The sequence below is a fragment of the Ranitomeya variabilis genome, chromosome 7 (assembly GCF_051348905.1).
Source record: "Ranitomeya variabilis isolate aRanVar5 chromosome 7, aRanVar5.hap1, whole genome shotgun sequence".
NCBI lineage: Eukaryota > Metazoa > Chordata > Amphibia > Anura > Dendrobatidae > Ranitomeya > Ranitomeya variabilis.
The window spans coordinates 209,858,494-209,883,193 of record NC_135238.1 but is presented as its reverse complement, the minus strand read 5'-3'; the positions used below and the strand labels follow the sequence as shown (position 1 = coordinate 209,883,193).

The 24,700-nt window shown below is 41.5% G+C and overlaps 1 protein-coding gene across 1 annotated transcript in view; it reads left to right on the top strand.

Annotated features, from left to right (window-relative positions):
* The window catches only part of LOC143784502 (sodium channel protein type 2 subunit alpha-like), a 227,062-nt gene that overhangs the window by 73,407 nt on the left and 128,955 nt on the right, over positions 1 to 24,700 (top strand). Inside the window, exons 4-9 of the mRNA XM_077272803.1 lie at positions 2,520 to 2,609; positions 3,807 to 3,935; positions 5,571 to 5,662; positions 9,000 to 9,191; positions 14,089 to 14,152; positions 20,422 to 20,563. Of these exons, the coding sequence (XP_077128918.1) occupies positions 2,520 to 2,609; positions 3,807 to 3,935; positions 5,571 to 5,662; positions 9,000 to 9,191; positions 14,089 to 14,152; positions 20,422 to 20,563 (709 nt within the window). The remainder of the gene's footprint in view (positions 1 to 2,519; positions 2,610 to 3,806; positions 3,936 to 5,570; positions 5,663 to 8,999; positions 9,192 to 14,088; positions 14,153 to 20,421; positions 20,564 to 24,700) is intronic.

Below are 24,700 nucleotides of genomic sequence, written 5' to 3'. Positions count from 1 at the left end.
TGGAGGCGTATTGAGGCTACAGGAATGCATGGCAATCACAGGCATAATTGTGGTGATGAGACAAAGTCCGGCATTATTGTGAATGACAGGTATGTGTGTCACAGAGGAAGATACTCTACACTGTCAGCCTGAAGTAAGGTTGTTCTGGGACTTGTAGTCCCACAAGTAATTATGTTGTTTTGTAGGGAGGCTGGCAGGGCTAGTTCTGAGAGCTGGGCGGGTTGAACTAGCCACATACACACACACACCACCCATCTATGGGAGTGGGTACAGCTTGATAATTTGACCAGAGTGTGGGTCACATAGTGGAGAGTGTTTGGATCCATATGGTCCTTATGCAAGGTCCCAGAAAAGCCTATGTGTTGGGAGTGCCATCTCCCTGAAAAGCACATGGTGGGGCTTTGTCACTAGTGGCCTGTGTGTTGGACAGTCCCAGCCGGGGACGGACGTCCTGAATAGCACCTGGTTAGGCCGTGATCCTTAATGGCCTCTGTGTTGGAAGGTCCTGGGAGTAGGACTGGATCCCTGAAGAGCACGAGGTGAGGCCAAGGACTTGCAGAGCCGGTGACAGCTACTGTGTGGGGGAAGCTACCGTCCTTCGGTGGGTCTGGAACCGACTAGTGTATGTCTGTCAGGCAAGTTGGTGATCCTCGTTAGGCAGCTTCTCCAGTGGATATAATGAACTGGTCGGCGTGTGGTCTCCTGCAGAAACTGGGCAGAGAAGTCTGGCATATTTAGAGACTCCGTATTAAAGCCGAGTGCTAAGAAACGTTATGAACTGTGTGGTCAACTATGGTAACTGGACGGATTGAGGTCCAGTATGATTAGTGACCGCAACTTAATGTGATGTCCAGAAACAGTGTGTAAAGGACTGTTCGTTATACGGTTTATGATTCATTTTTTTCTAACTAGATAGATTAGATAGATAGATAGATAATAGATAGATAGATAGATAATAGATATATAATAGAAAGATAGATAGATAATAGATAGATAGGTAATAGATAGATAGATAGATAGATAGATAGATAGATAGATAGATAGATAATAGAAAGATAGATGGATATGAGATAGATAAATAATAAAAAGATAGATAATAGATATATAGATAATATAAAGATAGATATGAGATAGATAGATATTAAGATAGATAATAGAAAGATAATAGAAAGATAGATAGATAATTGAAAGATAGATATGAGATAGATAGATAATAGAAAGATAGAAAGATAGATAGATAATAGCTAGATAATAGAAAGATAGATAATAGATGGATAGAGATAGATAGATAGATAGATAGATAGATAGATAGATAGATAGATAGATAGATAGATAGATAGATAGATAGATAGATAGATAGATAGAAGTGGCATAGTGTGGGTTACCAACACCTGGGACAAGACAAGAATTTTGGGCCCTCGAAAACATGAACCATTAGTACTCGCCTTTTTAAAAAAATAAAAAAGTAATACATTGATATATCCATTTTTTGCATTTCTTAAATTAATCCCTTTCCCTTTCCCAAGATGCAGTTAGAAAAAGTATAAAAAAATATAAAAACAACTCTTAAATGAATAAAGACAGTTTTGCATTACGTGCAATGCTCTTCGTTATGTGCTAATCTTCTGCCTTCTTTCTTGCTGCTTACGCAGAGTGCAGCATTGAAGATGAGTTTGTCATTGGCTGCTGCCTTCTGCATTGGCAGCAACCTCACATCATTAATACCGAGGTTTGTTATATTGTTCACTGCCTATGCAGAGCGCAGCAGCCAATGATATGCTCATCTCCATTGCTGCGCTCTGCATAAGCAGCTCCAGTTGGATAGATAGTTAGGTTTTTAGCTCATCCAGCGCAATGGATTATTTTATGACATAGCACTGCATCTCTATACCCTGGCTAAAGAATCGTTTTTTGTTGGCACCACCCCTGGCACACAGGTCGCATGCCCCTAAGGTAGGAGGATCAGTCTACAGACATCCATGAGCTGAGGAGTTCTGCTTTTATTCCTCATCTCTCTGTGCTGTTTGTATCAATGGGCAGCTTGCAGTACTGTCAGCACGTTACTCATTTTAATGCACATGTAAAATACAGTAGAATTTTATTTTTTCCTTTTCCGTAAATGACAGAACTCACATTGCGGCCATCATGCAATTTAATCTGTTGGTGTTCCATAAATTTCATTTCCTTTCTTTCATGCACATTGCTCTATCGCAGCTCTATTCAATGTTTTGTGAGTCACTATTTGGTTTAATGTCTGCCACAAAAGCTGTTCCATTTTTTTTTTCAATAGGCAGTTTTGTTTTACCAGTACATTTACTGGAAATGGAAAAAAATAAAAAAAAACCTTTAAAGAAAGCTTATATTTAACTCTCTAGGGTAGCAATCTTTTGTGCCGTAATCAAGAAATGTCATTGCATTATAACCGCAGCGTTGGAACGATTGATTTTCCATATTTACGTTTCTTTTGACAATAATATAATACAATATATTAATGTTTTACCTTCCTTGACATGGATTACATTATTTAACATGTTCATCATGTGCACTATTCTCACCAACTGTGTGTTCATGACTCTGAGTAACCCCCCAGAATGGACCAAGAATGTAGAGTAAGTATTTGCTAAAAAAAAAAAAAAATAAGAGAGGTAGCTCTTCATTAAATATTTGCAAATTGATTGATCACATAGAAGCTTCCATGTCAGAGCTCAGGGGACGTGGTCTTTCTATAGGTTTCTGATAACAGAATTTGATCACAAACTTGTAAATGGAGTAATTGTTAATGGAAACCAATAAGGTTACTACTTTAAAGTGGTTTACCAGTTTCAGAAAACCCCTGCCTCCAGGCTTTGTTAAAAAAAAACAAAAAAAAAAACAACAACTCTGCTTTACTCACCCTCCCCAGGTCTAATAAAATTACTCTGGGTTGCATGAAGATGTGTTTTTAAGATAAAACATTATTCTTGGGAAACCCCTCCAAAGTATCTCTGAAATATGAGAGGGGGAATCTGACTTTCACCTCCAATTAGCAAGGGGCTTCTGCGACAGACACATGATCGGACTTTAAACAAACCCATACACCCACATATTTTATCCTTCTACTTCTACCCAGTTAAATCTTCTCTTTTCCATTAGGTCTATGGCATCACATGATTAAAAACTGACTGGCTGAATCTTTCTAAGCGCTATGTAGAAACAGGACATCTATTTTCATTGCATGAGTCATCATTAGAACTACAATTCTAATCACTGCAAAGTGCCTGGCTGGGGTGAGGAGAGGAGCAGCTGGGCCAGGAGTTGAAGAGGAGGTGAAACTGGGCTGCCAGGAACTTTTCAGTGTCGTAAAATTGTAGTTATAATGATGACTCATGTAGGGAAAAAAGACATCCTTTTTCTACATAGAGCTTAGAGGGATTATATATAAAATGAATACTATTGATAGAACTTGCCTTTTTGTGTAGCCATGCATAATTACAGCTGAATTTGCTAACTAGATGGGTTGAAAAGTCAAGCTTTCAAAACACAACAGATTTCTTCATCAGCCGAATTATCGAGGAGCCCGGGGTTCATCACTGCTCTGTTGCAAGTAGATTTTATTAATATAAAAGTTTTGTAAGTGCTTCATTTATCAAAACAAAGTAGCATTAAACTGCAGTAATTGCCCTTTCTAAGTGGCTGCAAAAAAAAAAATCCCATCATTTAGAAACGAGGGCGAAAGATGGCGAAGTAACTGGAAGTAGCATCTGTAATAGCAGACAGATTAACCTTTATCATTAGTGGGTTTATTATTACTAGTCTTTTTCTTTCAGATACACATTTACTGGGATTTATACATTAGAATCATTGATTAAAATTCTTGCAAGGGGTTTCTGTATCGATAAATTTACTTTTCTCCGTGACCCCTGGAACTGGCTTGACTTTATTGTCATCTTGCTGGCGTGAGTATAATTTTTGTCACATATTATATAACAATGTAATATTGATTTTTGGGGAATAACACTTTAAAGGTCTATAATGTATCACCATGGGTCCTCCACTAGTCTACACATGCACATTAATTTGTTTTTGTAATTAAAAAAAACTTTCTTGATTATCACCAATTTCTCTTTTCATAGACTCGTTCTCAACATTATTTAAATCAAGTAGCTACCACCGATAGGTGGCACAAGTGCTATAGCTTCTCTTCCTCAGAATGTAGAGGTGATTTGCATTTACTTCCCATAGAACACTGCCAATAGGACCCTCCTTAAAGGGGTTGTCTCATGAACAAACCACCTTTTATTCAATAGATCTTGGAATAATAATAAGTTTCACAATTGGATGTGTTAAAAAAAATGTTCCTGTGCTGAGATAATCTTATAAATGTTCCCCTGTTATTTACAAATGTTACTAATAAATTATGTGTATATGATGAAGCTGCTAAGTCACTGATTTGATTTATGATGAGCTAGGAGGGCTGGAGACAGGGCAGAAACACTTGCTCCTGTGATAAAGCAGGCAGGGAAATGTGTTTTTTTGAGAAAGCAGCAGCTGTGAGCCCCTGTTGTTTTGTCTGTATATTCATAAGTGAATTGTGCTATCTCCTCTGGATAGGAGCTGTGGTATGTGCAGACCATGAACTAGAGCAGCTCTGCATGGTCAGACACAGCCATTACACACTACACAGCAGGCGCACATTTATAAGTTTATCTCTGCACATGGACATTACTTTAACACATCCAATTGCAGAACTTATTATTATTCCAAGATCGATTTATTAAAAGGTACTTTGTTTGTGGAACAACCCTTGAAGTGGAGTTGGTACCCCAAATCTCCAGCCCACCACCTGTAAAATATTATTTAAAAAAAACATTGCATGCAGCATTAAGCCCATACTTTGGCACATAACATAATCCACTAATGAGATAACTGAACAGATAAGAGTAAGGACTGTTCATGTAAGTAAATCTTATAAGTACAAAATAGTTACGTTTTGACTGTTTTTGGATATTTTGATCACAGTAATTTAAACTGCAATATATCAAAGGACCCGTCGCCAGGTCAAAATTGGTCAGTTATTGCTCTTATTTCAATCCTGCTGCTCCCCTGAGTGTTCCATTTTTTTTGTTTCTTTTATGTTTTTAAATTCCCCATACAGTTTGAGAGATATGGACATTTTAATATTAAATGTTGATTTTTCTTGTAGTTTCCAAGGGGGTGTGGCACAAAGTATTCTCTGGGGGCGTGTCTTCAGGCTGCTCTGCATTACTAACCTTTGAGCACCGCCCCCTTAGCAAAGACCATAAAAATGAGCACTAAATAAGAAGGTCTGGATCCACATCGTTGGATATGAAAAAGAAAACAAAAAATGGAATACATAAGAGCAAAAAAGTGCTCCTATTACATATGGAGTACATGAAGGCTTTCTCAGACTTCAGCTAAATCTGTTACCACTCTCCAATTATTCATGGCACCGATGTGGTCCCAGAACATTTTTTTGAAAACACGATTATTAATGAATGTATGTTCCCAATGCTATAACGTCCTTAGTAAGTTATTAGTAATTCTAATAAATGTAATTATTACTATCGCAGGTATGTAACAGAATTTGTAAACCTAGGCAATGTTTCAGCTCTTCGAACTTTCAGAGTATTAAGAGCTTTGAAAACTATTTCTGTAATCCCAGGTAAGAAGTAATTGGTGTGAGGTGTTAGGCCCCTTGAACATCCAACTGTTTCTTTGTGTCTGTCATTGTGTTTGTGTGTCAATTTCCCTTTTTTAAGATAATTTTCGGCATTTAACGCATGTTTGAAAATAATTGATTCTAAATACATTTGAGGAAAGTAACAATGAAGGAGTATTCCCCGGTTGAACATTTATAGCATATCCAAATGTTTCACCACATCTATCTCGAAAAGGGAGCCTGTTACAATCCACCGTCATTGGTAAATTGGACGCTCATGTCCAGGTCTATTCATCCAAGCAGGCAACGTTTGGAACTCCGAAACATATGGATGGAGTTTTAAATGGAGTTCCAAAGGCACTTCTACATTTCAGACAGCTTGTGTTCTTGCCCTATTTTAAGCCTCGGATCTGCATCTATCAGACATTTATGGAATATCAGTTGGATATGCCCTAAATGCCTGAGATGGACAACCCCTTAAAACCTTAAAAGTGATCCACATGAAAGGTTTTCATGTGTTGGTTGAGTGCTGAACCAAGTTCCGTTTTCTCCATCTTCTTTTATGCATGCGGTTAAGTGATTTCTCCTATTGTGCTGGCTGCCATTAATATCTGTCACAGTAAGTGGATGTTCTGAGAAGAGAATAAAATATATGTATGTTACAGCAACATCTAGACATAGGAGCATATATATATATATATATATATTTATTTTATTTTATTTTTTTTTAAATATTCCAATTTACAAAAAGGCTGTCTTTCATGATTCAAAAAAATAATGTAATTTTTTTAGTTTTTGGGGAACCCCTTTAATATGCAGTATATTAGGTCAAAGCTCCATATGTCTTTGGATGTGACCTTCTATCCCCTGTGATCCAAACAGACTCTGCTCCTTAGAATTTCATTGATTATTATTAGGCTGTGTGCTACATGACAACTGAAACTAGAAAAAGTGGGAATTGTGGAATAATTGTGGTTGCAGTGGCAACTGACAGTATGTATCATGAATAAAAAAAACGTAACAAGCAACCTTCAGACTGCTAGAAGATTGTCACAATACTTATTATACTTATTATGACTCTCTTACCCATAGGAAATAATTTATGCTGCATTTAAACTGTAATTTTCCCCACAATTGACAGGCACAGTGAAATACTGATTTTGAAGAATATTTTAGCTGATATTACATATTATTTCCTCAACTGGGTCCAGTGCAAGATTTGGATATGGTCCCTTCCCCATCCTGGCATATACATGTCCCTCATCCTGGCCCCATTCTGGTATACTGTATATCTATATATGTCCTCAATTCAGGAATATATGTTCCACTCTGGTATATATATCCCCCATCTTGATATATATGTCCCTGATTGTGGTCCCCATCCTGGTATATGTGTCCCTCATCCTGACCCTATCCTGCTATATGTATGCCCTCTATCCTGGTATATATTCTCTTCTTCCTGGCCCCATCCTGGTATATATGTCCCTGATTGTGGGCCCCATCCTGGTATATACATATCCATCCTGGTGTATATATATATCCCCATCCTAGTGTATGTGTCCCTCATCCTGGCCCTATCCTGCTATATGTATGCCCTCAATCCTGGTATATATTCTCTTCTTCCTGGACTCATCCTGGTATATATGTCCCTGATTGTGGGCCCCATCCTGGTATATATATCCACATCCTAGTGTATGTGTCACACATCCTGACCCCTTCCTAGTATATATATCCCCATTCTGGTATATATATATATCCCCATCCTAGTGTATGTGTCACACATCCTGGCCCCATCCTGGTATATATATCCCTGATTTTGGGCCCCATCCTGTATATATGTATCACATCCTGGTATATACATGCCCATCCTAGTGTATGTGTCACACATCCTGGCCCCATCCTGGTATATGTATGCCCTAAATCCTGATATATATGTCCCTTATGCTGAGCCCCATCCTAGTATATATATCACCCATCATGGTATGTATGTTCCCCATCTGTTGTGAATTCCGTTCTTGGGCTCCCTCTGATGGTTTCTAGTGGAAATTAGCAGCTGCATTCACTAATCGGTTCCCTGGTCTTGTTATTTAACTGGGCTCTAGTCTTTAGTCAATGCCAGCTGTCAATGTTCCTCCTGTGGACTCAGTCCTTTCCTGGAAGTGCTCTGTTGGCCAGTTCATTTCAGCTTAAGATAAGTCTGCTAGTTTTTGGGGTATTTCCCTGCTTATGACCTTCAGTTCAAGTTAATGTTATGTCTTTTTGTCCAGCTTGCCAGTATGAATTATTTCGGCTAGTTGGAAGCTCTGGGGTAGCAGATTTGCCCCTCCACACCGTGAGCCGGTGTGGAGGTTATTTTTTGTAAACTCTGCGTGGATATTTAGTTTTTAATACTGACCGCACAGTAGCCTTTTCTATCTCTGTCTATTTAGATAGTTTTGGCCTCCTTTGCTAAAATCTAGTTTCATTCCTGAGTTTGTCATTTCCCTCTCCACTCACCGTCAATATTTGTGGGGGGCTATCTTTCCTTTGGGGGTTTCTCTGAGGCGAGATAGTTTTCCGTTTCCATCTTTAGGGGTAGTTAGCTCTTAGGCTGTGAAGAGGCGTCTAGGCAGAGATAGGAACGCTCCACGGCTATTTCTAGTGTTGGTGTTAGGTGTAGGGCTTGCGGTCAGTAAAGTTACCACCTCCTCAGAGCTTGTACATGATTGGTTTTACCCACCAGGTCATCTCAGTACTGCTTCGTAACCATCAGGTCATAACACCCATCCTGGTATATATGTCCCCCATTCTGATGCTATTCTTTAATGGATAGAAAAAAAAATTATACTCACCTTCCCTCTGCTCCCCCGCCACATGGCATCCTCTTCTGAAGTCGGCAGCTGACTTCAGTGTGCAAGTGATGGGAGCGTATTGCATCACTGTCATACGCCCCCAGTCACGTGCTTGCCAATGTCAGCTTTTGGACTCTATTTGGCCTGCAGCTGCAGCGTGCATTGCCGCGCATGGACCCTTGGGTCTGTGCTCCGCAACACACTTCAACTGAATGTGCATCTGAGAATGCACTTCCAGTTGAAATTTGTGAGGGTGATGGCAGACCCCTCATGGGCATGGTCTCGATCACGACCTCTGTGACCGTGGTTGCTACACCCTTATCCTCAACACTTGATTCCCCCTCTTAGTTTAGGTGGTCACAATTTAGACACATTTTACGTTGTCTGGTTCTTTAATTGTTTTACTAATCGAAATATTGTGTCCATATTATTTACCCTAGAACATGACTGCATTGTGCAGGATATTGTAGTAAAATGTATTTTGGTAATTTTTTCTATTTGCATTTAAGGTTTGAAGACCATTGTGGGGGCTCTGATCCAATCGGTTAAGAAACTTTCAGATGTGGTCATTCTCACAGTGTTTTGTCTGAGTGTCTTTGCACTAATAGGACTGCAGCTATTTATGGGACACCTAAGGAATAAATGTGTGTATCTCCCAAATGGTTATCCTGAAAATTTTGAAGAATATGTGAAGAATGAAAGTAAGTCATGCTGTACCTCCATGTCTGCTCAAGAAACCCATTTTCAAAACTGTATTAATTTCATAAAGAGTAACTTTTTGTTTTATTGTTGATCAGTTTCTGCAATGTTTTGAATCTTTTGATGACCTTGTCTTGCTTCCTTTTCTCTCACAAGCGTTGATGAAAAGGCTCTTTTGTCTGCTTTGTTCATGCACTTGGAGTAGCTGTTATGAACTTCAAGCCTATAAAATACCTGCACTCCCCTGTGAGCTTTTCTGCTCCACTCACCCATGCGCTGACACTACACTGTGTGCACAATTATTAGGCAAGTGAGGATTTTGATCAAATCATCTTTCTGCATATTTTCCACCTCTGAGCTGTAAAAATTTGAATGCTTTTTGGATGAAGCAGATCATGTGATGTGTACTTGTGTCATGAGGGACGGTGTGTGTTACACACCTGTCCCTGGTCTGGGTTCTGCTCCATCCGCCCCCGGTCCATTGACCTTTCTGGTACTTCATGTCTGGCTTTGCAGGTGACCTGGCATGTTTCTATGTGATGACCTGCCTGGGTCTATTTTAGGGTTTATAAGACACACACCTGGGCCTTGGGATTGAAATCTTAGACTAGACTAGACTTGCAGTTTGTGTGTGCATAGCAACCTGGCTGCAGGCAGCAGGGTGTCCCCTGGTACCTCTACCTACTTGTCTGTGGCTTCTATTGACTTAGGAGTTCTGTCAGCCATCTGTCCCTGGGTCTCCTGGACCTCTACTCTGCGTCCGACTCTGGTTTTCAGGACATCTTCCTGGCTGTGTATGGCTTCCTTAGCTGCTGACTTTCCCATTACTGCGGCATGTTATTTGCTACCTACCTATGGTTTCCTGCACTCCACATGCATTGCTCCGCTTTCCTGATGTCCTCTTCCTGCCTGTCATTTCCTGCACTTCACCTGTTTGTGTGCAGTTTCCTGATGTCCTCTGCCATCCTGTGGTTTCCTGCACTCCACCTGCTTGCCTTCGGTTTCCTGGCATCCTCTGCTTGCCTGCTGTTTCCTCGCATCCTTTGCTTGCCTGCGATTTCATCCTCTGCTTGTCTGTTGTTTCCTGGCCTTCTCTGCTTGCCTGCGATTTCATCCTCTGCTTGCCTGTTGTTTCCTGGCCTTCTCTGCTTGCCTGCGATTTCATCCTCTGCTTGCCTGTTGTTTCCTGGCCTTCTCTGCTTGCCTGCGATTTCATCCTCTGCTTGCCTGTTGTTTCCTGGCCTTCTCTGCTTGCCTGCGATTTCATCCTCTGCTTGCCTGTTGTTTCCTGGCCTTCTCTGCTTGCCTGCAATTTCATCCTCTGCTTGCCTGTTGTTTCCTGGCCTTCTCTGCTTGCCTGTGATTTCATCCTCTGCTTGTCTGTTGTTTCCTGGCCTTCTCTGCTTGCCTGCGATTTCATCCTCTGCTTGCCTGTTGTTTCCTGGCCTTCTCTGCTTGCCTGCGATTTCATCCTCTGCTTGCCTGTTGTTTCCTGGCCTTCTCTGCTTGCCTGAGATTTCATTCTCTGCTTGCCTGTTGTTTCCTGGCCTTCTCTGCTTGCCTGAAATTTCATCCTCTGCTTGCCTGTGGTTTCCTGATGTCCTCTGCTTGTCTGTGGTTTCCTGCACTCCACTTGCATGCCTGCGGTTTCTTTAGGTCCACCACCTGCCTGCGGTTTCCAGTATTCCACCTGTCTACCTATGGTTTTCATTGTCTACCTATAGTTTTCAGCCCCTCTAGTCCAACCTGCTGCTCCGATGCCTGTAATCCATAAACCCACATGGACTGTGGGCTTAAAGAATCCATCTCACCCAGTGAGCTCCTTGAATTTCTCGTTACAGGGTGACATAAAGATTTGAACACTATAGATGAACAAATAAATTCAAGTGGATTTGAAATTTACAAAGATCCACATGCGCCAAAATTTGTATATTTTGTAATTCGCTTCTGCACAAATTCAGCAATATGCCACCATATTTCTGAATGATAATGAGCAATTAAAATGCAAAAAAAATATATGTATCATTATACTCACCTCTCCGGTCACTGTGCTACTCACCTGCACGTGTCTGGTCCTTACTGCACCTTCCGATCCCTAGCTTCTTGCGATAGAATCTTCAGTCCACTGTGCTGGACTTCCGGGTGTCATGGCTCCTGAGAGGGTTCTGCACATGCACGATGACTGAGCTCCCATGTGCTGCCACAAAATCCTACCGGATGCAATGACAACCCAGAAGTCCAGCACAATGCAACAGGACTAAAGATCCCATCATGAGCGGCGGAAGCAAGAGACATGAGGCAAGGACGAGATAGGTGGCAGTGACTAGCGGTGGCCAAAAAAGAGATTTAAGTGACCAAAAAGTCAAAAATTGTTTCTTTCTCTGGAGAACTCGGCTTGTCCGTGCATAACACTGATACCAATGGGTATAACTATAGCTGTACCTGCCATAGCAGATGTTATATGGCAGGAGGTTAAGGGGGCAGGCACAGGTACAGAAACAATGCATCTTTTTGTAGGGGATAACACATTGGTGGCCTTCTACTATTTGGCTCTACTATATGGGTTTATTGATATAATCAAAGCAATTATTTTTTTCTACCCATGCAGCAGTTCAATTTCTTTGTTGTAAGTGGTGGGGACCTATCTTACTTTGCTGCGGATTCCAATGAATTTTAGTTACACCCCTGCTGACGTCCATATGTTTCAGTAAACACTATGTAAAACTTTTTATCTCCCGTGGTAGCAGACTATATATTTGCTGCTGGGTCCTTCCTATACTTTACAGCAGATCGATGAGAGGTGCAGTAGCAGGACACCCTCCAATCAGTTCAGGATCGGGATCCTTCTGTCAAAAATCAATTGTCTTAAGTGGACAACCTTTTTAAAGGCAACAGTTAAAAAAAAGCATTTATATAAATACATGAGTAAAATAAAATAACCAGTTTGAATACCTAATGATTTCCTTGCAGTGTTTTAGACATTAAGCCTGCAACAATAGATTGCACTTTTGTTCCAGTTCTATGAGTGATGTTAATCTAATGTGTCTTTCAAGCCTGAAGCTGTAATGATAGCATTGATTAAATTACATTGTAAAATGTTACGTTCACATACAAATTGTTTCAATGTTGTACATCTGTATCTTCAGCTAAATGACGCACATTAGTTCATGCTTGTCTCATCAAGAGTCAGGTCATCTATCAGAGAGCAGGCAGCGATGGTTCTCATGCCAGGGAGAACCTGCAGAACAGACTTGTTGGGTATTCTGATATATTTCCAACCCCCAGATTTAATGGCTTACATAGATGCTAGACACAAAGATTAGATTGGTGCCAGGTTCTGCCTCTCATGACAGTAGGGTTCGTCATTTGTTTTCCTCTCTATTTTTATGACCTCTTCGTCAATTCTCAACCTCTTTTTTTTTTTGAGAGGAGAGTCCTTCACAAGTTCTTGCCACCTAATACCAGAACAGATTGGGACCAAGAAATGCCAGACCACTGTTTCCAAGGGTCTCAAAAAACCGGAAAAGTTTCTCTCAATGTGTAAAAAAAAAAAATGCACTAATGAGCCATAAGTTGGGATGAGTGGACCTGTGGAAGTTCAGGATCTTGTACCTGACCTGAACTTTAGTCCAAAGTTTGGTTCGGTACCAGAACTGTACCCGAACTTGAACCAACACCCATTAAAAACAATGAGCACCTGAAGTTTGGAGCTGGAAAATTCTCTTTCTCTTTCTCTATCTGCTCTTGGACTTCCCCCAGATCTCAGAACATTGAAATGGACATCCGGGAGAAGTCCGTGTTCTTACTTTAGCACCGGATTGTTAAGAAACCAGAACTATTAAGTTCTTCTCTAGCCATTACATTAAACCACTGACAGATAAAGTTAATAACATTAAGTATTGTCTAACTACAATCAAGGGGTAAGATATATTTGGCACCAAATGAATAGTAAATTTTTGAAGTTCATGTGATAAAAACAGGAAAAATGGGCAAGAAAATAAGGTTCAATTTCACAGAAAAGTTACTGTAGAACAAGTGGCCGAAAAAGCAATTGCCAGCAATGATAGAGAGGTTTAAGAATGCACAGGGTGCCCTCTGACCTGTCCAAATCCCCATGTTGACCCTTGTCTACTAAAAAGCACCTCTGCTTGGTCCTAGAATTCATGTGGATGTTATTTTGACACACTGGCGGACAAAGACAAAAAAGGCCCCTGTGCAAGATCAATATATGGGCCCTTTGCAGTCTCATAGCTTATCATAATGCACAATTCCATCTACTGTGGAGATGGTAGTGGCCCCCTTACCTCTTGGGCCCTTGTGTGGCTGCACAAGTTGCAGCAATGTTATGTCCACCCTTAATTTTACATCTTCCATCTACTTAATTATTGTTTATGAAGACAGATTATATCAATTTAGAGCTTCACTTTGATGTGGTCATAAATCAGCTGAGAGAAGCTCAGAAAAAAGGCTGATAAAAAAGTTACACACTCCCCGTCAGACTGCTCTCACTGATGAGTTCTCAGATATTTGCAGCCAGCAATAGAAAGAGGCTGTAGAAGGCAAATTGTGCAACATTTTTCATGGAAAAATAGTAACAATTAGTTTTAGTACAAAATACATAATTTAAAAAAAAAAAAAAACCCAAAGGCATCCATAGCATTTAATTCATAGTTGCCCCTCAATAACAATGATGTAGCAGGTAATACAACAATATGACCTCCTTCCATCATCTTTCCTCCAGAATTCCAAAAATGTAGAGGTGAGAATCTCACCGTGAGATCCAAAGTGGTCAACTATGTAATCTGCCTCATAAAATGTTTAAAGGGGGAATCTCTGTGGGAGTTGGATATCCAGCCCTTGTGTAACTGGCAAGTTGTACTTTTGTTTCCTATTTTGCAGGTGTTATTTACAGAGAGAGAGGTCAGATGGACGCTTTGCTTTGTGGTAACAGCACAGATGCTGGGTAAGTACATAATTAATAGACTGCCTTGTGTGATTTAAGAGAAAAGTGTAGGCCGTGTCCGATCATCCAGTCATACAGTGGTTGGGCATTAGCCAATTGGTAAACACTCCATGTTTGAATAGGTCTATCTAATATTAGACGTGCAGCTAATGGCGCCTGGGCAATAGGTAAATTTTATCTTCGACCCCCTCCTCCAAGCCAATGACAAAATGCAAATCCTTTCTTATAACTGTGCAAAAATCAGACAAAAAACAGTGATGCTCATGGTCATGCCATATACTCTTCCAAGAAAATAATGGCACTATATATTGTACACACATTATCACAGCATATTGTGTACACATACAAACACTGCACACACACAGACTATACTGCACACACAATTACAGTTTACACTGTACACACAATTACAGCTTACACTGTTCACACAAACACAACATATACTGTACACACAAACACAGCTTATACTGTACACACATAATCACAGCATATACTGTACATAGAAACACAGCATATACTGTACACACAAACACAACATATACTGTACACAAACACAGCTTTACTGTACACACATAATCACAGCATATACTGTACATAGAAACACAGCAAATACTGTACACACACAAACACAGCTTATACTGTACACACAAACACAGCCAATACTGTACACACAAACACAGCCAATACTGTACACAAACACAGCATATACTGCACACACATAATCCATACCTCCCAACTTTTGAAGATGGGAAAGAGGGACAAAGTTTGCGACGCGCTTTGTGCGCCGGGGCAAATTTTAGGCCACGCCTCTGACCACACCCATTCATAATTAGCCACACCCATATCCACGTCTCAATCACACCCATTTAGCACTGCTTATCACACTGTTTCATAAAGAATAATTATAAACAAAAAAATATGGCCACACAATGCTCCATACTGTATAATGGCCACACATGATGCTCCATACTGTATAATGGCCACACATGATGCTCCGTACTGTATAATGACCACACATGATACTTCATACCGTATAATGGCCACACATAGCTAGTCCTACACACGCGGCTCTGCTCCGTACACCTCATACACATTTAGCTCCGCTCCATACACCTCATACACACACGGCTCCGCTCCGTACACCTCATACACATTTAGCTCCGCTCCATACACCTCATACACACACGGCTCCGCTCCGTACACCTCGTACACACACGGCTCCGCTCCGTACACCCCGTACACACACGGCTCCGCTCCGTACACCTCATACACACACGCGCTCCGCTCCGTACACCTCGTACACACACGCGCTCCGCTCCGTACACCTCGTACACACACGGCTCCGCTCCGTACACCTCATACACACACGCGCTCCGCTCCGTACACCTCGTACACACACGCACTCCGCTCCGTACACCTCGTACACACACGCGCTCTGCTCCGTACACCTCGTACACACACAGCTCCGCTCTGTACACCTCGTACACACACGCGCTCCGCTCCATACACCTCTTACACACACAGCTCCACTCCGTACACCTCGTACACACACGCGCTCCGCTCCATACACCTCGTACACACACGGCTCCGCTACATCCACACTGTACACCTCCTGACCCCACACACGGCAGCTTGCCTCATCCAGCACCATCGCAAGTTGGCAACCAGCAAGCCGAGTCCTGCACTCCACGAGGTCCCGATCATGTGACCCCTGACTCCTCCCCCCTGTGACCGCATCACAGGTCCTGTGGCCACGAAGCAGCCAATATGTGCTGTGCTGTGCTCAGGCAGCTCTGTGGGTGCAGGGATGAGGCTGACTGCCTGATATTGCAGCACACCTCCCAACCACTGCAGGACAACTAATGTCCCGCCCGGGATTGCAGGGCTGACTGTCAAAATCAGGACAGTCCCGCTGTATGCGGGACGGTTGGGAGGTATGCATAATCACATCATACACTATACATACTGTAGCATGGCTAAAGGTTGTATAGTCGACAGGAGGTATGTGCCACATAGATGGCTTGTCGCTGTGATGTAACCCGGAGTGTTTTCTTTAATGCACATAAAGCAATAAGGAATTGTTTAGTATACTTGGGTCCAGGTTACGGGTAGCTATGAGAGAAGGGAGGGTCTGGCTACCCATATACCTCACCCCTGGGTAAGGGGCATAACCATACCTATCTATATGTGTTTCAGGACCTGTGGTGATGTCACAACCACATGTCTAATCATGTGATGGTTTCCTGGGTGTGGTTAGATCTATAAAATAAAGGCTAATGCTTAACACAGGAGGTGTGTGTGTGGAGGTGAAAGCCCCCACAGTGTGTTAAGGCACCAGGACTGTGCCTGAAGGACTGGACACTTGTATTTTCTTTTCCTGAGCTAAAGGCTATTTGTTTTCAATTTTACTATGTGGTTTATGGAGCAATAAACCCTGTGAACTTTTATTGGAACGTGCCTCCTGAGTGTCAGCCATCGCACCTGAGCGAGTACAACCTCTACAATACAAAACACAGCATATACTGTACACATAAACACAGCTTATACTGTAATACAAAACACAGCTTATACTGTACACACATAAACACAGCTTATACTGTACACAAACACAGCATATACTGTACACACAAACACAGCATATACTGTACACACATAATCACAGCATATACTGTACATACAAAACATAGCATATATTGTACACACAAACACAGCTTATACTGTACACACAAACATAGCTTATACTGTACACACAAACAGCTTATACTATACACACATAAAGACAGCATATACTGTACACACAATCACTGCACACACAAACAGGCTATACTCTACACACAATCACAGCTTACACTGTACACACAAACACAGCATATGCTGTACACATGAATACAATTTGTCCCAGGTTATGATAATTGTTAGACACTTCCGAACATATGCATACAATTGGTCTATTGTGGTATTACCACTAGACAAGAAGCAATTCCAGCTCAAAAGATAGAATTAAAAGTAAATTTTATTCATTTATTCATAAAATCCATAATAATAAAGGTTTAAAAAAAGACAGGGCAAAAAAAACTCCAAAAAGAGGAGGTAAAGGCACAGCATACTATCACCAATTAATCTGCCAGGACCGTACAAATATATACAGTATATTTATATATATATATATATATATATATATATATATATATAATCTCAAAAGTATATTGAACAGACTTAATTGTACCAACTATTTCAACCCTTAAAACAATCAACTATAAGTATATAATGATTCAAATAGATAGTGGACTTGATCAGTAAAAAAGTTTATAATATACCGTAAATAAATACGTGGTGCAGGTAAAGTAGTACTCTTTATCCCTGCAAAAGTGTACCTGAAAACGGTCTCCTTTATATGGCTACTTTCACACTAGTGTCGTTCGACGCACGTCGCAATGCGTAGTTTTGGAGAAAAAATGCATTCTGCAAAGTTGCCCGCAGGATGTGATTTTTCTCCATACACTTGCATTAGCAACGCATTGCGAGGGATTGCCACACGTCGCATCTGTCGTGCGACGGATGCGTCGTGTTTTGGCGGACCATCGGCACAAAAAAATGTTCCATGTAACTTTTTTTGTGCGTCATTTCCGCCATTTTCGACCTCGCATGCGTGGCCGAAACTCCGCCCCCCCCCGGGACATTACAATGGGGCAGCGGATGCGTTGTAAAACTGCATCCGCTGCCCACGTTGTGCTAAATTAACACACTGTCCGTTGGTACGTCAGGCCGACGGTTTGCGACGGCCCGTACCGACGGACTAGTGTGAAAGTAGCCTCAGTCCGGTTTCACACATCCAGATAATTCTGGTACCGGAGAACACTGTACTGGAGTTATCCGTGTCTGTGTGCTCACGTGGTACATCCGTGTGGCACACGTGCGGCAGCTGTGTGCCGCATCAGGACAACACGGACAGCCGCCGGGAAGCAGAGCTACAGTAAGCGCTGTTCCCTGCGTGTGGTGCTGAAGTCAGCTGTCATCCGTTCTCCCCTGCTCGGCCGGAAGCAGCGCGAGCCGTGGAGAAGAGATTAAAGAAAACCTGACGTGGGGTCCCCCCTATATTTTGCAACCAACCAGGCAAAACTCACAGGTGCGGGCTACTATTCTCAGGCTGGTAAGGGACCATGGCTATGGGCCCTCCAGCCTAAAAAAAGCAGACCGCAGCTGCCCAGAAAAGGCACATCTATTAGATGTGCCAATTCTGGAGCTTTGCCCGGTTCTTCCCACTGCCCTGTAGCATTGGCATATGGGGTAATGAGGGGTTAATGTCACCTTCCTACTGTAAAGTGACATTAAGCCGGCTTAGTAATGGAGAGGCATCAATAAGACACCTCTCCATTACTAATCCAACAGTTGTTAAAGAGTTAATAAAACACACACACAGTATGAAAAAAGTATTTTAACAAAATAAAACAATACACACAGTTTTTACATCTTTATTCTTCTGCCATTCCAAGTGAAGCCCTCGTTCTCCTGTAAAAAATCATAAAATAAACCAACAATATACCCATACCTGTCCGCCGTACAGTCAAGTCCCACGTAGTAATCCATATTTGGGGGTACAATTGCTCATATAATAAAGTGTAGTAAAGATAAGATAATTCTTTACCCGAATAGCCGTCAAGAACTGAGACGTGTGGTCAAAATGCTATGGGAGGGGTGGTGTGCAGGGCTGTGTTTTCACCACACCTAAAGGGCGCCGTTTCGCTGCTCGATTCTTTCTGATTACACAACCACAAGATGGGTTTTATCAACCAAGGTGTCATTGTAATCAGTATAACAGCGCCGACCAGACAGTGTCTGTAGGTTACTGTGCACAATCCTGCTGACAGATTCTCTTTAAAAATGCAATTTTTATTATTGTAAAAAGTGCCATAATATGTAAATGAGCACAAAGCCTAAACTTATACAGCATGACGAGCTGTAACGATTGACAAGTAGTGATGAGCGAATATACTCGTTACTCGAGATTTCTCGAGCATGCTCGGGGGTCCTCCGAGTATTTTTAAGTGCTCGGAGATTTGGTTTTTCTTGCCGCAGCTGAATGATTTACATCTGATAGCCAGCATAAGTACATGTGGGGGTTTGTTATGATCCGGTGACCTTGGAGCCGCATGAAAACTTTCTCTGGAGTCGGTGGAACCTGTACTGACTGCAAATCCTGAACTAACACCGCAACTAGAAGTAGCCGTGGGGTGTGCCTAACAAACCCTAGACACCTCGACACAGCCGGAGGACTAAATACCCCTATAGATGGAAATAGGAATGCTATCTTACCTCAGAGCAGACCCCCAAAGGATAGGCACGAATAATGACTGCGAGTAGGAGAGAATAGACACACGCAGGTAGAAAACAGGATTTAGCAAAAGCGGCCACTCTAGCTAAATAGGAAAGGATAGGACAGATTACTAGGCGGTCAGTATTAAAACCCTTCCAAAAATATCCACAACAGATAATACAAAAAGTTCCACAATCTAACTAAAGACATGGAATGTATATCTGCCACTCCAGAGAATCCTGCAAGACTGAGAAAATACTGACACAATCTAAGCTGGACAAGAAAACACAAAGAATAGCACTGAATTGTGAAGCACACAGCATGTGTGCCACAGGAAAAAAAAACCAGACACTTATTTTTGCTGATTTGGCAGAATGACAGGAGGAACCAGGCAGAGGTCCAACACCTCCCAACAACAATTGACAACTGGCAAGGACTAATGAATCCTGTACACCTAAATACCCCAGTCAGAACTGCAATCAGCAGACACACCTGACCAGGACTGCAACCCAGGGACAACTGCATTACCACCTACTACCACCGAAGGGAACCCAAAAGCAGAATTCACAACAGGGGTTGCCTGGTTGCTAGGGAATCCGCACATGTACTTATGCTGGCTAACAGATGTAAATCATTCAGCTGCGGCAAGAAAAACTAAATCTCCGAGCCTAAAAAATACTCGGAGGACCCCCGAGCGTGATCGGGAAATCTCGAGTAACAAGTATATTCGCTCATCACTATTGACAAGTCTACATCTATTACCCCTGACAACCTCAGCTCTGCGTCACTTGTGCCAGTTTTATGATTTAGTAAATGTTGGGTACGTTGCCATCTGTAGTTCATGAGCGGAACTGCAGTTTTTGCTGATGCAGGTTTTTTCACCATTCAATGATTTACTTTATTATTTTACTATACATCAGACTTATAATGCAGCACAATATATCATTTCATTTAGTCAGTGCCCGGAATCATATACGTGTGTGAAGGTCGGAAGGAACCCTAATTACGGATATACAAGCTTTGACACTTTTGGCTGGGCATTTTTATCTCTGTTTCGACTGATGACTCAGGACGCCTGGGAACACCTGTATATGAAGGTATGTTATGGATATGAATATTGCACTTTGCTGACTGTTATTATATATCATGATCAAGGTTTTTAGGCAGCATTCATACATGGCAGCAATTTCCTTGCCAAGGTGCTTTGAAACCGCTAGGCACACCTTATCCACAGTGTCACCATAACAATTAAGGGGATGTTCACTTTTTTTTTTGCATAAATGCATGTATTTTGGGGCTAAAAAATAATTTTTCCAATTGTATTTCATTCAACATTTTGCAACGTTTGGCTTTTAGAAACGGTCCGTTTTGTTTTCCTACACATTCAATCTTGATGTTGTCTGTGGTCATAAATCAACTGAGAGCGGCTCAGAAAAAAATAGACAAAATAATTACAAACTCCGCATCAGACCATGATGGCGAGATGATTGACAGATTCTCAGTTAACTCATTCTCCAGCCATCAATAGACAATGCAAACCATGCAACATTTTTTAGTGAAAACCAATTACAGAAATTATATTTAGCTTCAAATACATGCATTTAAGTAAAATAAAAATTGGCCAAAAGTTGGACACCTTCTTAACAATCTCAGCCATGGAATGGCTATAGTTTGTATCAGTAGTGCATGGTTGCGTTTCCGTGCGGTCGGCGGGAACGTCAAAACGCCGCATGCGGACGCATCCACATACAACACATTTTCCTGCGTAACCAATGTTAAAGATAGGTACGCAGGACAATGCAGGACACATGAGGAAGTAGGCGGAGCATAGGCGGAGCTTAAGGGAGGAAGTACGCAGCCATACGCAGACCAGCCAAAAGCAAGTGTGAACTTAGCCTAACAGTCATTCTAAGGGCTAATAATGTGCTTTGCTGTACATATCAGATACATTCTGCATTTAGCATACGGACTGTTGAAGGAGCCGGGAGAGTGGCAGAAAACAGCCTCTAGGCAGGGCTTAGGGCTTGGGAGTCTGTTTCTAAATACATAGCTGCTGCACATGACCTCAATTTTTTTTTGGGGGGGGGTGAAAAAATTGACTATATGGTCATCCATACAGTTTAACATGCTTAGTGTGCTACATTGCGGTGGTATACAAAACTCAAAAAAAGGTTCACAATTTTTTCTAGTTTGAATTAGTCATCCATAGAGTTTAACATGGTTAGTGTTCTATCACGATGATATATAAAACTCCCAAAGAAATTTCTGGGTTCAATTAGTCATCCATAGAGTTTAATGTGTGCAGTGTTACATTATGGGGGTGTATGAAACTCCAAATAGCCGTTCAATTTTTTCTTCTGGATTCAATTAGTCATCCATACAGTTTAACATGGTTGGTGTTACATATATATGTATATATATATATACATATATATATATATATATATATATATATATATATATATATAGTCAAAATAAGAAAAAGCAGCACGAAAAAATAGAGAAAAGTGGACTTTATTGCCTGAACGGCGAGGCAACGTTTCGGATACAAAATCCTTTTTCAAGCCATTTTGGATGCTGCTCCAATTTTTTTCTTATATAATATATATATATATTAGATGGTGGCCCGATTCTAACACATCGGGTACTCTAGAATATGTATGTAATTTATTTATGAAGTTTTCAGAATAATGAAATTTATACACAGGATTCGGCCGGCCACAACCAATTAGCGAAGCATGGTTCAAATTCCGCGCCAATTCGCGGGCGGACTGCGCCTGTCGCTGATTGGTCACGCCCGGCCGCGAACAATCAGTGAAGCCAGGGCCGGCTCCAGGTTTTTGAGGGCCCCAGGCGAAAGAGTCTGAGTGGGCCCCACTCTTTAACACATACCACGATTCATGATGCACAGATACAGCAGAGAAATATAGCACAGCCAAGTAGCGTATAACACAGCCCACGTAGTATATAACACAGCCCACATAGTATATAACACAGCCCACGTAGTATATAGCACAGCCACGTAATATATAGCACAGCCACGTAGTATAATGCGCAGCCACGTAGTATATAGCACAGCCCACATAGTAAATAGCACAGACACGTACTATATTGCCCAGCCACTTAGTATATTGCCCAGCCACGTAGTATATTGCACAGCCACGTAGTATATTGCCCAGCCACGTAGTATATAGCACAGACACATAGTATATTGCCCAGCCACGTATTATATTGCCCCGCCATGTAGTATATTGCCCAGCCACATAGTATATTGCCCAGACACATAGTATATAGCACAGACACGTAGTATATAGCACATACACATAGTATATTGCCCAGCCACATAATATATTGCACAGCCACATAGTATATTGCACAGCCACGTAATATATTGCACAGCCACGTAGTATATAGCACAGCCATGTAGTATATAGCACAGAGACATAGTATATAACACTGCCCATGCAGTATATAGCACAGGCCACGTAGTATAGAGCACAGCGATGTAGTATATTGCCCAGCCACGTAATATATACCACAGCCACATAGTATATAGCACAGCCCAAATAGTATATAGCACAGAGATGTAGTATATAACACAGCCCACGTAGTATATAGCAATGTGGGCACCATATCCCTGTTAAAAAAAGAATTAAAATAAAAAATAGTTATATACTCACCCTCCATCGGCCCCCCCGGATCCAGCCCAGGCGTTTACCGATGCTCCTCGTGATGCTTCTGTCCCAAGAGTGCATTGCAGTCTCGTGAGATGATGACGTAGCGGTCTCGCGAGACCGCTAAGTCATCATCTTGCGAGACCGCAATGCATGGACCGGCCACCGGAGCGTTGCGAGGAGCGGGAAATGCCTGGGCTGGATCCGGGGGGCCGACGGAGGGTGAGTATATAATGATTTTTTTTTTTTTTTTTTTAACATTAGATCTTTTTACTATTGATGCTGCATAGGCAGCATCAATAGTAAAAAGTTGGTCGCACAGGGTTAATAGCAGCGTTAACAGAGTGCGCTACACCGCGGCATAACGTGGTCCATTAACGCTGCCATTAACCCTGTGTGAGCACTGACTGGAGGGTAGTATAGAGCGGGCATTGACTGCAGGGGAGTAGGGAGCGGCCATTTCGCCAGAGGACTGTGCCCGTCGCTGATTGGTTGTGGCCATTTTGCCACGACCAATCAGCGACTTGGGATTTTCGTGACAGACAGACAGAAAGACGGAAGTGACCCTTAGACAATTATATAGTAGATATATATATAAAATACTCCAAAAAAAGTTCAACTTTTTGGGGATTGAATTAGTCATCCATAGAGTTTAATGTGGTTAGTGTATTTTTTGGCAGACTCTGCACTTATGGCATAGCCTTTAGGAGCCTAGGAGTCCCACTATATGATCACTTGAACAGAATGTGTATGAAGCCCTCCTTTATGTTTAAATAAGGATGTATCTGAGTCTCTATTACATCACATTTTTGGCAGTTCTTGCTTCGTTCATAAATTACACTGAAATTTCCACTGTTTTAATAAAAATTTCAATTTTGGTTTACTTACATTATTATTTTTTAAATCCTTTATAAATTTTGCCTTATATACAAGTCATTATACAGGAAATAATGCTTCTTAACATTGTTTTCCTATAAACTTCAGTTTCTCGTTGATCTTGAAGGTTTTATTATCAGTCCTTAATCTGGAGTAAAAGTGTTACACCATTGTTTTGAGCAGCGATCTGGCAGTCAGAGATAATTCCAATGGTCTTCCCCATGATGTTCTCCTTCCATTCAGCATTTTTTCATCCATTTCAACATTTTCACTGCCCACCCCAAACCTCCTTGTAGGGTCTACTGGTAAAATTAATTTCTCATTGACTGCCATTATACTTGTTACTCGAAACGAGCATCTGAGCATTACGAATTGCTCGGTTCGTGTAACGAGCATCCGAACATTTTAGTGCTTGCTCACCCCTACTCCTTACCATTCTATTTTTTATTTCCACTGTTGCTACCTGGAAACTGTCATCAAGTAGACTAGATACTGTTGACAGGTTGTCTTTTAGGTATCTGTATTTTCTGCTTTGTGCATCTTTTTAGATCAAAGGAAGGATCTGATGTTAGCACAACTCATTAATTAAGAAATGTTTGCTGCACTTCATCAGTTATTTTCATCTTTACGGTATGTTCCAGTGTTGCGAAAACACAGCAGATTTTCAGCTCCGAAAATCCACTG